The sequence below is a fragment of the Polypterus senegalus genome, chromosome 14, assembly GCF_016835505.1.
Source record: "Polypterus senegalus isolate Bchr_013 chromosome 14, ASM1683550v1, whole genome shotgun sequence".
NCBI lineage: Eukaryota > Metazoa > Chordata > Cladistia > Polypteriformes > Polypteridae > Polypterus > Polypterus senegalus.
The window spans coordinates 142641740-142656934 of record NC_053167.1 but is presented as its reverse complement, the minus strand read 5'-3'; the positions used below and the strand labels follow the sequence as shown (position 1 = coordinate 142656934).

Genomic DNA, 15195 nt, shown 5'->3' with positions numbered 1-15195 from the left:
ATCACGGAGGACCCCCAAACATCAAACCCCTGCCCCCCTCCATCTGACAGACCACTTTACCTATTAGCACATCACTGAAGACCCCCAAATGTCTACCTGGTGTCCCCCTCTGACAGACCACCTTACCTGTTAGCACATCACAGAGTCCCCCCCCCACAAGTTTATGCACACCAAGGCATTGTCAGAAGTCATAGTGGCCCCCCCACACTGTTTGTGCAAGACTAACAATTTGAGCGTCATTTCAACATACAAGACCACCTACAACCCCCAGTGCAAAAGACCCCAAGTGTTCCTGAAGGTGTGTCTGATGTATTCTCTGTTTTAGAAGATAGACCCCCCCCAGTGAACCCACTATAAGACCCCAGATTTCATTACCAGACTGTTTCTCTCATCCCAGAGGACCCCCCACACACTCTTTAAATAATGTCCGTTATTTTTACTGTTATGTTCGAGTCTCCTGACAAAGACATGGGAGTGTAAAGAGCCCCCCTTCCCAAATGCCCCCACTATCTGTGCAGGACTAAAGCAACATCACACAAGACCTCCAAATGCAAGAGACCCCCCCAATGTGCTCCAATTGCCCCTGAATCTTTGCCAGTTGTATTCCATGTTTCAGGAGATGGAGACCCCTCAGTACACGTTTAAGACCCCCCTAGAGATCAGCACCAATTCGACTTTCACTTCACATGTTGTGGTAATGCTTGGCTGCTTCTCTCATCACAGAGGACCCCCAAACATCAACATTATGCCCCCCCATCTGACAGACCACCTTACCCGTTTGTTGATCACAGAGGACCCCCCAAATGTTAACCTGGTGCCCCCCTCTGACAGACCACTTTACTGGTTAGCAGATCACAGAGGACCCCCAAACATCAACATTATGCCCCCCATCTGACAGACCACCTTACCTGTTTGTTGATCACAGAGGACCCCCAAATGTTAACCTGGTGCCCCCCTCCATCTGACAGACCACTTTACCGGTTAGCACATCACAGAGGACCCCCCAAATGTCACTCTGGTGCCATTCACACACACACACACACAGACATGTGATTGTCTTCAGGAGCCCAGACCACCGTCACCAGAGATGACCCGCCACACCCCTTCTCTCCCCCCCCACCATAAATGACCAAAGCCAGGGCAGGGGACACACAGCGGTGGCGAGGAGCTTTTATTGAAAAGCACACGGAGTTGACGTCGCTAAATACATTTAGCAGAAAACTTGGTGCTCAGAGTTCTTTAATACAAAAGATAAGACGATACAAAAATAGTGGGCTTTGCGATACGTCATTAAAAACACAAACTCAACGGGACGTCACCAGACGAGGCACAATCGACGCTTCTGCAAGCAGCACAGGTCACGAGAGACGCCTTCGCCTCTCCTTTATATAGTGGATAGGAAATCTTAAACAGCGAGTTTCGAGATCGGAGTTAATATCTTTAGTGTCCTCTACGAGATTTCTAAACTTCGAGATGTCAGCTTAGCGCTTGGAACGGCAGGACGGACGACACACTCAAGGGTTCAGTGGCTCGTCACACTGTAGTGGTTATCTCCGGTCCAGTAGAGGGCGCTCCAGAGACTACCTGGAGGGCACCTTTCTTCTTTCTCTGGCTTGATCGCCCAGGACCCCCCCCAGCGGGGGCCCACATTTTTGTCGGAATGAAGGGCAGGGGTTGCCAGTAAAGCCACCGCTAACCAGTTTGACTTAATGATGGAGCCTTGGTTCAGTCCTCGTTGGCATCCTTTCACAGCCCACATAGTGGATGGCATCTCCAGTCGTAAAGCTGGCGTAGCAGCATGAAGGGATTAGGTGGTGGTGAGGGGTGGATTTCTTCAGAATGCATGCGGCCGACCAGCTGATGCCACCCACTCCACTAACGACATGCAGAGTAAAGACGCAGTGGCATGGGACAGTCAAACAAAGAGGGCAAGGCGGCCGGCGAATCCACAGGGTGAAGGCAGGCGAAGTGACAGCAGGGTGACGCTGCCAGGCTTGCTGGCTGGCACATCCAAGGAAGCGACGGGCCAAACTGCAAATCTGGAATGTATGGTGCAATCTGAAGGAACAGAGAAGAAGGGCTAAACCACCCAGCGGAAAGCCCCGGAGCAGATGTGCCAAAGGTGCCCAGGTCTCAGACCCAGAGCCCAACACAGAGGAAGAGGTCACCTAAATTCACCTTCTGACCTCCTGGCAGATTGGGGGCACAGCCCCACATTACAGTACGACATATGAAGGGATACGAGATCAACGGAGATTTTATCTTTCGTCCACTGGAGTGTCCAGGTTGAGGACTGAAGACGTGGACGACCCTTATTTTGGGGGCAGCTTGGGGATGGGGATGGGGGGCCGCAGCTCTTACAGAGCCGTCTGTCGGTTGGCATTCGGGGTTTATTTTACATTTCTTTTCCCTTTTCAAGTCTACCAGCGAAATTCTTCTTGAAGAGCTGCGTGTTCACATTCTCTGGGGGGCTCGCAGCCGACGACTGGGGAGCGAGTGCTGGAAGTGGGGTGCGCGTGTGTGTGAGCTAGCGTGGCACTGGATTAGTTAACAGATCATCGACACACACGTCCACGTCTCTCTCTAGATGATCCAACGCCCTTTGGCCAAATCCGGGGAGGCGCAAAGGGAAATCAAAGTCCTTCCATCTGGAGCCCCTTGCCAGCGTGTGGCTCTCTATGTGTGCGAGCGCTGGCACACATGCATATGGAGTACATATATGTTTGTATATATATTTTTTTTATATATATATATATAAAATGTTACGTTAGGTATATTTAGGTAATTGCTTCGGCTTTGTCCCTTTTCTTTTCTTTTTTGTTTCAGATTAGTCAAGAGCGAATTTGCAAGCTGTAGGCCCCAAACTCCACGTGGTGCTGCAGCAGCCCTCTCAAGTTCTGGGGACATTCCAAGTGTCATAGGAGCCGAGGGCGGCCATCTGTCAGTCCTCAAGTCACATGGACAGCCACAACCTTTTGGGCCCTCCATGGGCGCGCTCAGGGCATGTTCCGGTGGTTGTTCCGTTCGGTGAGGATGTCCATTGCGGGCAGCAGTTCCTTTTTAATGGCGGGTGGAGGAGAGGGCACGTGAGAAGTCTTGTGAGGCTTGAAGAGGTCGGACACGTAGAAGACCTGGAAAACAAAAAAAAAAATAAATATGGGGTGGTGGGTTAGGGCCAGAGGAACACAAGTTTGAGGCGGCGGCAGTCAGGCTTGCCAACAGCAGGTCATGGCATAAGGTAGGGCAAGCACAGTTGGACTTTCTTATCTGACTAGGCCTGCTCGTCCCAACTTATGGCTTCTCACATCAGTGCCATGCCAATGATGCCCAACTCTACCTGCTGTCTCATCCACACGGGCTCAGAATGGCTGCATGTCTTATTGATATTGAAACCGCACTGAAGGAACACCCTGGCAAGCTCAGCCTGGCACAGCCGGACCTCCTTGGTGTCCCAAGTCATCCGTCTACTCCCAATACCCCCCTCTTTGCTCGACTTGGCTCATCATCGCCAACACCTACAAGTCTGTGTGAAGTGTGGTGATGGATGACGGCCTGCCCCTCAGGTCCCATGTTGCTTTGGTCTTGCAGATTCACGCTCTACAATGACATGTGCTACAGGGGGTCATCCACCTGAAGCTAAGCCTGTTTGGGCCGAAGACCACCTAGGAAAAGCTTGGGTGGCTGCTGAAAGACGTATTGGTGAGGCCAGCAGGGGGCGCTTACACTCCGTGGTCTGTGTGTGGCTCCCAGTCTGTGGTTACCCTTCATGAAGAGGAGGGAGTATCATGATACCCTGGCCCCCTGATCATCCCCGGTCTCTAATTGGCTCTCTCACCTCTAATAGCTAATGCATGGTGGGCATACTGGTGCAAAAATCCAGGTGGGTGCTACACACTGGCGGTGCTTCAAGTGGTTACCCTTTGTCTAAGCTCCGAGTATCTGTAAAGGTGCTATATACTGTAAATATCATTTTTATTATTAGATCTCCTTGTCCAAGACTATCTGCTGGTGGGAGCAGTGGCATGTGCCACCGTGCCACTGCAGGAACTTCCAAATGTAGCACCAGCTCTGGCGGCACATGTCACTTCTTTGGCTCCCTGCTATGGCACATATGAAGTTCAAACCCTTCATGCTGGCATATGTACCCAGGACTGGCACGGGGGTCCTCCACAGATGCCAATGGGTGAGCAGCCACATGTATGGAGACCCACATGAGGTCCTCTGCTCCTTTCTGAATGACATTAAATCTCAATGCAGATTCTCTCCATGTTCCTAGCTGGTGGAGCGAGATGCCCAACTTCTTCCTAACTACCGATTATCCCTCACCATGTTTAAGGGGCATTTGAAGACGGAAGTGGAACCAGGGGCGTCTCGGATGTTGCAAGTCATCCTGGGTAAAGGCGTCCACACCAAATAAATAAGCGTGAGTCGAGATCTCTGGCTAGCAGGCCACGCAAACTTTACTTCAAGCTAAAGAGCGGCCTTCTCCTGTAAACTCACTAAAAGGCTGCAGCGGAGATCGAAGTGGGCCACACAGCCCGCCAGCCCCTCGCTCATCAGGTGACAAAGCAGTCGCTACCTCTCAGCCCGCACCACAGATCTGGACGGCAGCCCGTGGGAGTTGACGGGACAGAGGAAAAGCTGCAGAAAGTGCCTTTCCTGAATGACCTCATGCTCCACCGGGGATGTGAGTGGTGGGCTACCTGACCCCGAGCGGCTGCAGGCGGGGTCAAACAGGAAGCCTCCCTCTGGGCAGCTCTATTGTCCAGCGCTTTACAACTTCCCCCTCGATAGACAAACACCTCTCCCTATCTCAACGCTCTCTTGGTCTTTCTTTGCTTCTCAAGCTCCCCACCCAAAACAGCAAAAAAAAAAAAATGAGTCCCAGGATTTAATTTTTCATTTTCCAGTGGTAAGGAGCTGCCTGTCCCATTCTGCCGTTTCCGACATCACTGAAAGTTCAGTTTCCCTGAGTAAACAGGACCCTAAATCCGCCCTCATTTCCCTCCTCTGGTGCAAACAGCCCCATAAAATGACATCACCAGACGTGGCAATGCCAGTTTATAGGAGGGCCAGCAGCAGACGCCTCTACACTCCCCCCCACTCTCTCTCTCTATGGCGGGGGTCTTGCCCAAAGATGAAGCAAAGGGACATTTTATTAACTGAGCAACACCAACAGCCTTGTGGAAGAAGATGGGACTTTGGCCAGATTCCTGTAAGGCACAAAGGAGCAAGAAAAGCTTCACACGGCCGGCAGCCCCCTGAAGACCCCCAGCGATTTCTTAAAGGACACTTTTTCTGCAAATGGATGTGCAAATCACAAACAAACCGGACGGGCACTGTCATGCGTCACATTAGGGGCCGATCTTTGGTGGTGTCTTAAATTGGGGTGGGGGACCACCTCTAAGCTTTTCACACAATCTAATCTGGAATCAGCTGGTTGTCCCAATCTCAGCACTTCATGCCCTGGTGGCCTTACAACCCTATGGCGCCCCCCCCCCCCAAAAAAAAAATCACTGAACAGAGTGAAAGGGGGAAGGCCCACCTATGGTAGATCCCAGCCATCATTAAAACATGCTGAGGGGCACACGGACATCCTTGACAATGTGTGCGGTGGGCCGCAGTGACTTCAGTGTCACTTTCTTCAGCAGTGACCAACTTCTGGTGTTAATGGAATTCTACCTCCCTTTGTTGGCGTTTCTGATGTGATCATCAAGGAGGCGGTGGGTCCCCCATTTTTGAATCATCAGAGCCGAGGTGATCGTTGGAGTGGCGACCCATTGCAACCCACTAGCAGCATCAACGATAGACGCTTGTGGTAACCGGCGACCCAGAGGTTGAAGGAGAGGGGTTGTGACATTTTGCGGGTAAGACGTGACGTTTCTGCTCACTTATCACGGTGCCAACAGAGTCTGATATGGTGATCATTGATTAGCACATGCAAGTAGGAGTTCACTGGGCTCTGCACATGGGTGGGCGGCAGAGACCCTCCAAACATCCAATGCAGTTTTCATGATCAAGCCCTTCTCCCAGCTACTCCGAGCTTGGCATCCAGCATTCTGATTAAAAGGTGTGACCCACACTGCATTAGGGGGGAGTCCTGGGTGGGGTGTCCTAACCGAATACTTTTGGGGAATGCGAGCGCGTCTACCGTTTTTTCCTACAGAAGATAAACCTGACAAAAGAACCTGAGTTGGCCTTTGATCCTGGTGACATGCGTGACTGCAGCGGGCCTGAAAAACGCTTTTGACTCCAGGATGTGACCACCTCTGGCCTGCCATCTCGTCCTTCCAACGAATCGATTCCTACAATGCCTGGGAAATGTGGGAAACATTCGTTATCCTTTAGCTTGGACGGCTTCCTGCGTCATCAGGAAGTCTCTATCTGCCGGGAGTGGCTGCGACTTTTATTTTCCACAGGTCTTTCTCTGGAACGCTCTGGAGGAGGTGGTGGTCCGGCTACTGGCTGTAAGGGTACACAGCAGCCCCGGGTTTAGGGCCCACCTATGCTTCGTGTGCGAATGTGGATGAAATCCTTGTCCGTCGCTTGTGATCTGCTCACTGCTTTCAATGAACGCCAGCTAATGGAGTCCTTCCTACGGTTCTCGCTTGCTGTTTATCTAGTTTTAGCTTTCTTGTGTTTGTGTGCCAAGGGTGAAGTCATTTGTTGTGTAAGTTTGCCCTTATTGTATGCCAAAAAAAATAAATAAAATGATATACACACACAGACATACAAATGTACACAGGGGTGGGCAAAAGTCGGGTTACAGATTTCATATGGAAAAAGAAATGCATGTTAGGGTAGCTACACTCAAACAAACTTTAACAATAAGAAAAAGACAAACAAACAAACAATAATCAATACAAAAATAAACTGCTTCACAACTGTAAACCTACGTTTGCCCACCGTTGTATGTACAGTACATATATACGTGTGTGTGTGTGTGTGTGTGTGTGTGTGTATTTAATGTATTCTGTTAAGAACAAGAGTGTTGCTACCAAAATGCTCCCCTTTTGTAACTACTATTATTATTAATTATTAATAATTATTATACGCCTACTGTTATTATTTTTACCATTACACACACACACACACACACACAGAGTCAGCTTTAATTAAAGGACAAGTCACTGTCTGGCTGCTAAAGTCTCAGTCATTCCAGCAGACGGAGCGTCACAAGCGTTTCTAGAAATGCATCATTAGTACAAACGTTTCTGACACGCCATCTGTTGGAATGACAAATGCAAAGCAACATGCGCTACAAAATACATTCCAACTGATGGTGCACTGCAAATGTCAATACTGAGGCTCGATTTGATTACTCAGATTTCAATCCGTCTTACACTCTCCGACAACAAGCAGGCTAGACGAACTGGCAGCACTAAACTGCCCTGCGATGGACTGGCACACATTGTCCAGGCTCCAAATACCCAAAGAGTGGCCCCGGTCTGGATGAAGCAGGTTTGAATATGTCTCGATCATTGAGCCCATGCATCGTTCCACACCCCTTGCCATCTTGATTAGTCAGTGTGTAAATAATGGCACAGAAAATAAAATGTATGATGGCTGCTTTGGATTTAATACACCTGTGACCACGGGAGTGACTGACGCCCCTGAATTCAATGATTTGGAGGCGAGGGTCCCCTCGATACTTTGGACAATATAGGGTACTTAGGTCTGACGTCAGCTGGAAGAAGGCTCTCTGGTCTTTTTTGGCCGCATGACTTGTGACACGATCACAAACGCAGCACCCCCATGGTGAAGCATGGACTTGGCAGCATCAGGCCGTGGGGATGCTCATCTGCAGCAGGAGTTTTAAAAAGATGGCGGCGGTCGGGGTGAGACGAGGAAATACTGGAGGAAGACTTGATGAATGAGCCTGAGGCTGAATGAGCCCGAGGAGAAAGCCAAAGCTACACGAGGAGTGACATCGCAATCCAACAGAGAAGGAGTGGCTGGACTTGACAGAGCCTGGCAAGGGAAGAAGGAGACAAGCAGACATGTTGGCCTCCTCTCATTCAATAAGGAGCTGAGCGCATCTTTCACTCTCAACCAAACGCCAACTCGTATAAACCTCTCAGCTGCTTCATCTACTCACCCAGTGTCAGCACTCCTCTCTCTGTGCCCTGACATGTAACCGCGAGACCCTCCCACCAGAGCTCAGTCCAGCTGCCAACTCTTGCTTCACTTGAATGGTGGGAAAGGGGAACCAGAAAGACGGGCCTACCGACAAATAAAACGTGCGACACAGAGCTGAGAATACGCACACCTCGCGTGAGAAGAGAGTCGGCCACAAGCCCGATGAGCGCATTTACAGCACGTCCCCCTTCCTCATCAAGACTCTCGGGTCAGCGTGGCAGAAGTGACGACTCATTCAGGTGGTCCCATTCTACCACTCTGCTCAAAAGGGGAAGAGAGCAAACATTTTTAATACCCCAACATAAAAAAAAACACGAGCCAGGCCTCTCCTTTCTCGATGTGAAATCTTGACGTGATCAGAGTCGCAGCACGTTTTTTAAAAGTGCACTTTTATTAGACGTGACTCACAGAGCGAGTGACTCAGGCAGGAAATTGAAGTCCAGCGCGGCGTTTATAGAGCTGCTCGACTCGCTTCACGCGTCAAAAACACAAACACAAGAAAAACGTAGAAAGTGCCAGCCGAGCTGAGGCCGTAAAGAACTCGAGAAGTGTGTGTGTGTGTGTGTGTGTGTGTGTCAAGTGTCGGCCCAAAGGGAGCCAGCAGGGCTTCACACTTTTCAAAATATTGTGATTCTCCAAAGAATGAGCAGGTTGTGCAAGCCGTGGGGGCAACAAGGAAACCGAAAGCAGCCCTCTGGATGTGTGGCACTGCATTAGGGGGTCTCCAGGGCTGGGCTGGGACGGGATGAGACGCAAAGAAAAAGAAAAATGAGAAAAGCCAGACCAGAGGGCACTATGGCACCACACCAGGCAGATGTGGTGGTGCTGCTGCTTGAAGTTCATTTTGTTGGTCACATCTGTGTGCTGTCTACCAAGGCTTTGCTCTAATGTACCAAACGCCAGCATGTTCATTTCATTGGCTACTCTAGATTGGGCACCAGTGCGGGCATTGCACTGGACTGGCACATTGTTCAGGAGGGGGGTGGGAATCCCTCATTGCTGCTGTAACCCCAAACTGAATTTTGGGGGTTGCCTTTGAATGCATTTGTGTAAGAAAACCAAGACGACTTCACTGGAACGGGTGGGCAGCGCTGCTGGGTCAGACCCACCGGGTTAAAACTCTCTGCTTCATGTCGTATGCAGGGGCTTGATAAGAGGTCTGTGGCGAAGAGCAATTTTAATACCCGGAGCGGGTGGAGGTGCCATCCCGAGCTTGAGCGGGGTGCTTGGCTGACACACGAAAAGGTTGGTCAAGAGCAGGTGGAAGACAGCAATGGCACTCAAGGGAGCCACATTGCAAAGGGAGAAGGAGCGCAGGAGAACGAAAGAGAAAGACAGAGGGTCACAAGGACGACAGATAAGACGGGCCACACACTAGTGATCGAGGGCACAGGAGTGACCAGCTACTACCAGCAGGACCCCTACGTAAGGCCGAGGAGTGGCAGCGGGAGTCGGAGGAGCGAGGCACGACGTGGCGCGCCCCACTTAATGAACGAGGGACTGGCAATGGGGACCCGATTGCGTGTTCTGGTTTGACTGGGCCTGCTGGTGGACGTCTCTTCTGGCTGCAGAGATCCCGTCTGTGGTAGGCTGGGGGGCGGTCAGTTTTAAGAAATGACAGAATTCTACCCGGGATTTAAATTGGATTTATTGATTGGACGTTTAAAACGCCAACAATCACAGGACGCACTTATTTGAAGATCTTCTGCAGTGCACTTTAGCCACCTTGTTTGACATAAAAGCACTCAAACTTGCTGAACGTGTTTGGTCCTCGTCTGCCCGGCTCATCCTCGGGTATGTTATCGACGTGGGGTGCATTGATCCCCCTACCCAAGTATGTGGCGGTTTAAGGGTTAACGGACAGAGGCTCCATTTCTGTTCATCACTTCAGGCCCTGCTCTCTTTGACTGTCCGTTTGAACAAATCATCTAGCGTCACAAATTACACACTGCATAAATATATAGTGGGGACTGCACTTTGTCATTATGGGTTCCTGAGTGGGGACTGATGAGCAAAAACGGCAATTTAAAATTAAATGTACCACAAAATAAAGTGTGGCGGAACTGAAGGGGTCTGCATACTTTCTGAATTGCCGGTATACACAGTAATCAAGAAGAGGCATTTGACTTACTAAAGTCCACCACACATGATCGTCTTTCTTTATCACTCTGCTGTCACAATGGGGTATTTATTACTGGGTTGGGGGGGGCATATTTGTGCACATGGAATCTTCTCCGTTACCTCGCTCTGCTCAGCTCATCTTAGTTTGGCTGCTGGTTAAGGAAAAACAGATATGGTTGATTCTGCGACTTCTCTCATCGGTCCACTTGTGCTACCGATTTATTTGTGCGACTCCTCACTCACCTGCCAGCCTCAGGGTGTGTACCTTAACTCTGCTTAGCTAGCTAACAAGAGATCTGCTTAACGGATTTAGATCGGGTTTTCTTTCTAGAATTTTCTTGAACATTCTGGTTGATTTTGTGACATCTCTCATCGTGCCAAGAATCAGGGTTTGGTTTGCAGGAGCGATCGATTCGTGTTAATCCAAGACAGAGGCTGGGGGTAAAGCGTGACGTCAGGAGTGGGGACCCTCACTGTCCTGATTCACTTCTACACGAGTGGCGCAGCAGAGGCTAGTGTGTGTATATATAAAAACAATATGTCTGTCTGCTTTTCACGAGAGAATTACTTCATGGATTTAGATCAAGTTTTCTTTCTAGAATTTCCAGTTGATTTTACAGCTTCTCTCATCAAGAATTATAGTTCAGCTGCAGCACCGTTTTATTTGTGCAAATCCGAGAATCAGGGTGAAGGCTGAGGGGAGTCGCTCTACCATTCGCCACGTGTTGGAGTGCACCATGCCTCCACTTAGCTAGTCGCACCCGTTTGTTTTCTCCTCAAATATCCATCCCCGTATCCGAGTATACGCGGAAGCCCAGGGGAGACCACTCCTGTTTTTTTTTTTCCTAAGAATGCAATGGCTTTGTCCCCGGGCCTTGAATGTCTGCTACAACAAGTTCTTCACCTCACACATTTCACAAAGCTTTCCGTTCTTAATTCGCACCAAGAAAAGCACAGAGCAGCACGCTGTGACCACAAAGGCAGCGAATAGCGATGAGATTATTGACACTTAATACTGTGATTGTAACGTGCATCGAGTGTAAAATTTAAAAGGAAGTCTTTGCTCGAAGTGTAACACGGAGTGGGCACCGGGCCCACTTGCTCTGCCACTAATAACATTTTGAAAGATGGACGGATGTCACAGAAAAAGGCGTACAACTGCTACTGCTACTGTTACTGCTCCAGTCTCTACAATCCATTTAAAGTGCCAGCCGGTGCCCGACAGGAAACTTCAGTGCTAGAATACGACGAGTGAGAAACCTCCCTAAACGGAGGCTCAACGTTACTCCAGGACCGACAGAAAAGCAGCTTTATAAATCAGGAGAGAAGTCCACCACGGGGGCTCCAGCAGTAGCAGCCCAGACAATTCCAAATGACAGAAATGGCTTCAAGGATGAGGAGGCAATTACTTTCGACAATCCCAGCCCTCCAGATAGGATATCTGCTCAATTCCTTTTAATAGCAGTTAAGTCTCGGCCTTATCGTGCATTTCAAACAGGATATTGACATTGGCCTCTGCTCGACTCAGGAGTGGCGTGATGCACAGCCTCAGGAAGCCGAAGGGTCCTTCATCTCAATGTAAAGGAAGGCCAGTCTCAGCCTTCTGTCACACAGCTGCTTCCTAGTCGGACTGCATTTTTTATATTGGGGCCGGAAAGGCAGTTTTCTAACTTCTAAAAAAACTCTCCTCAATAGCCTTTCTTCTCAAGGGGGTACGGAGATATCTATGTGGGAAAAAAAAAAATGAAAAAAGCGATGGGGGGAGCAGGAAATAAAGTGGCACCAACTTCAGCACAACACAGAAGTCATCTGGGCAGCTCTGTGAATTCAGAAGCGGACAACAACAAAAAGAAAAAGCCTCTCTGTGCCAACAAAAGCAAATTTCATTGCAGATTTTGAAACGCTTGAAAACAAAGCCAGTGTGTCCTGTATGCTCTAAGCGGCCACATGGCATCGAACATCCTGACCCTGTCACGCTGCGGGCATCGTGTAGCCAACAAGCGGACCAAAGAAAAGCGTGACAGAGACGGATGGTATCGTTTTGAAAGATGTACGGCTAACTCTGCGACATCCGTACAAACCTGCAACTCCTGCCCACCGTCTGACAGATCTGGGATTGGCGGGACAGTTGGCTGATGGCGCCCATGACCCAGAATTCCAAAGTCTTCTTCCAGTTCTGAGCAGCAGCATCATCATCACAAAATATGTAAGCAGGATACTTGCAGAGAAAACCCACCTAATAGCACTATAGGGGGGCACAGGAATGCATCTCGGGGTTCTGCCAAAAAGACACCAACAAACTTTCATCTGAATCTAAGAAAGCAGGAACCAAAAAAAAAAAAGGCTCCCCTTCCAAATGCTCCTTCAAGTAGGTGACATAAAGCGGCCATCAGGTCTAAGAGACTGAATGAGGAAGAGTGGAGGAAATCGGACATGGCAATTTCTAGGAGAACGGGGGTCTCAAACACTGCATGGATTCGAGCGTGCAAGTGTGCATACGGCAAAAAAAAATCCATACGTTTATAAAAAAATATAAAATTCAGTCTATAAATCCGGAGTATGACGTTAACTTGCATCCAGCCCCTCCAACTTAAGTGGGCAAACTCTGGGCTTGGTGGCAAGCTTGCCACTCCGGCCATCGTAAATAATAATTTAAAAAAAAAACACTTCCCACTGTTCCATTCAAACTGGCGTGGTGCTGAGGTGTCACCCCATTGCACGACTGAACTCGGGTCCTAATCTGGGATTGTGAGGTGGGCCTGGCAATGCGCCGTACCAGTGCAGGCTCCCAAACCTTCTCTTCCTCCTCCTATAAATCCTGTATGCAATCTACCCTTCACAAATCCCAGTCTAAAATGAGCACCGCCCAGTTACCACCATATATGGACTATGCAAATGAACCTCCAACATATATAAATCACAAACAATGCAGACCTTCATTGGCTGGTAGAGCAGCCAGCCTGCCTGCCCACCTGGCCGACATGTCGGGATGCCACCACCTGCACGTGTGGACTCTTCTGCATTCATGGTCGGGGGTCTGGGGGCTTCAGGGGGTGATGCAAGTCTTTTTCTAACGCATACCCTGCCTTAAAACAAACAAATTACAGCCTGACCTGTTCTACCGAGCGTCACATTGGCATCACAGATGACTCGTGCCTGCATTTAACAAAAGCGCCTTCATTCTCGCTAGGTGCCCCTAAACCTGACATGGGCTACAAGCTGCCTTTTACCGTTGGTGTTTTATAAATGTAAACCCACACACACCACAGGAGCACCCTGGAGGTCCACGGCTTTTGAACTCTTTGAATGGTGGAGTGTGTCTGGCTGTGTAGATTCTGCTCAGCTAGGTGGTCACGTTAGTGTTGTCCTCCTGCCTGTTTTTGTGTGTAACTGCCTCCATTTTTATGATTTATCTTTTTTGGATGGTTTAGTTTTTTGGGGGTCTCTCTCTCTCTTTCAAATGCATGTGGCCTACTTGTGTACCCCTAGACCTGTAGTAGCCTGTAACACACGGACAGATTTCCTCACCTCCGAGTCCCACACTTATAAATGATGTCGCTCTTCATAGAGGGTCTTGGCACTGCAATCACTCACGGTCTGAACGGGGACAGAACTTCTCTTATATAAAAAGCTCAGCAATGGTGGGTTTTTTTTTCTCCTGCAAGTCTTGAACCTGTTCCATTCGGTGCTGGTGCAGCTTTAATGGAGCTCTCGCCAATGGCATCTTCTCTTCCTCAACAACCGTCTGGCCTGGCAGTACATCGGCTCACTCACTCACGGCACAAACGCAGCAGAAAGGACTGGAGGCCAGCAAACTCACGGCACGGCACTGAGGAGCTGCAGACGTAAAGGCTCAGGAAACGAGCTGGACGTGAAATCAAGGAGTACGCTCGAAAAGGTACCCATCTTGAGCCACTGGAGAGACACACACACACACACACATCAAGGGCTTCACTCCTACTGCACTCACAGTGGTTAAACAAAGCCTCTGATTCACCTCCGTCTGTCTCTTCCTCATCCCCACGCTCCGCCATCGGCCCCCTAATCTGTGTTTATGTTTAAAGGCCCATATGATTTATTATTATTGGGCGTGGTGGCCATTCGGTATTTCATGTATTTGCGTTTTGTACAATATATCATTCTTCACTGCTACCTTACATGATGTTGTGATGGAGACGTGTGCCGTATAGCGTCCCAGTGATTGTGTTCACTTTCTCGGCTCTTTAGACAGAAACTCCTAGCAACACCTCAAGCTGTCCTCGTCACTTGCACCAAAAGGTAAAGAATACGGCGCCATTAAACTGCCCAGGAACCCAAAAGAGGAGTCTTTATTTGCAAAGCGCTACATCGACGCACATGCCGAGTATGCTCTTCCGCAGATGTCAATGGCACCCTCTTCATCCTCACATTGTTAAGACCCCATCCGTATCCCCCCAACTAACCCAACTTTCACTCAGGACGCCTAACGGTCATCAGCCTCTGTCACACACATGCCAGCCAGCCCAGGAATTTACCAGTAAGTTGATAGGTTAAGAGCACATGTGAAGAAGAAGAGTTCACGTCTTAGGAAGCCCCTCTGACTGACTGACACCCCCCCTCAGCAATTTCCCAGCACAGACCTCAGTACAATTCCCAGAAATTCACCACCTCTGGTTATTTGTGAGCAAAATACACAAAACACAAGAGGGTCTAATCAGTGGCCTGGGGGAGGACAGGCCAGCGCGCTACGCTTTGACAAAGGAGAGTGAAAGCCGAATTGTTTCTTTTGTAAAGTGGGCTGAGCGAGAGCAGCGATGAGTCGGACATCTGGGAGGTACCTTCCTAGAACAACGTGGAGGAATCTATCCAGTTGGGCTTCTGCTCGATGTTGCCTGGCACTATTTGCTTCAGAGCTACTTCCATATACACACACACATATATTATATATATATATAT

At 49.4% G+C, this 15195-nt stretch overlaps 1 protein-coding gene across 1 annotated transcript in view; it reads right to left on the bottom strand.

The window, feature by feature from the left end:
- Positions 1-1156: 1156 nt before the first annotated feature.
- Positions 1157-15195, bottom strand: part of plpp3 (phospholipid phosphatase 3) — a 66442-nt gene continuing 52403 nt past the window's right edge. Inside the window, exon 6 of the mRNA XM_039735999.1 lies at positions 1157-3131. Within this exon, the coding sequence (XP_039591933.1) occupies positions 2997-3131 (135 nt within the window). The 3' untranslated portion in view covers positions 1157-2996. The remainder of the gene's footprint in view (positions 3132-15195) is intronic.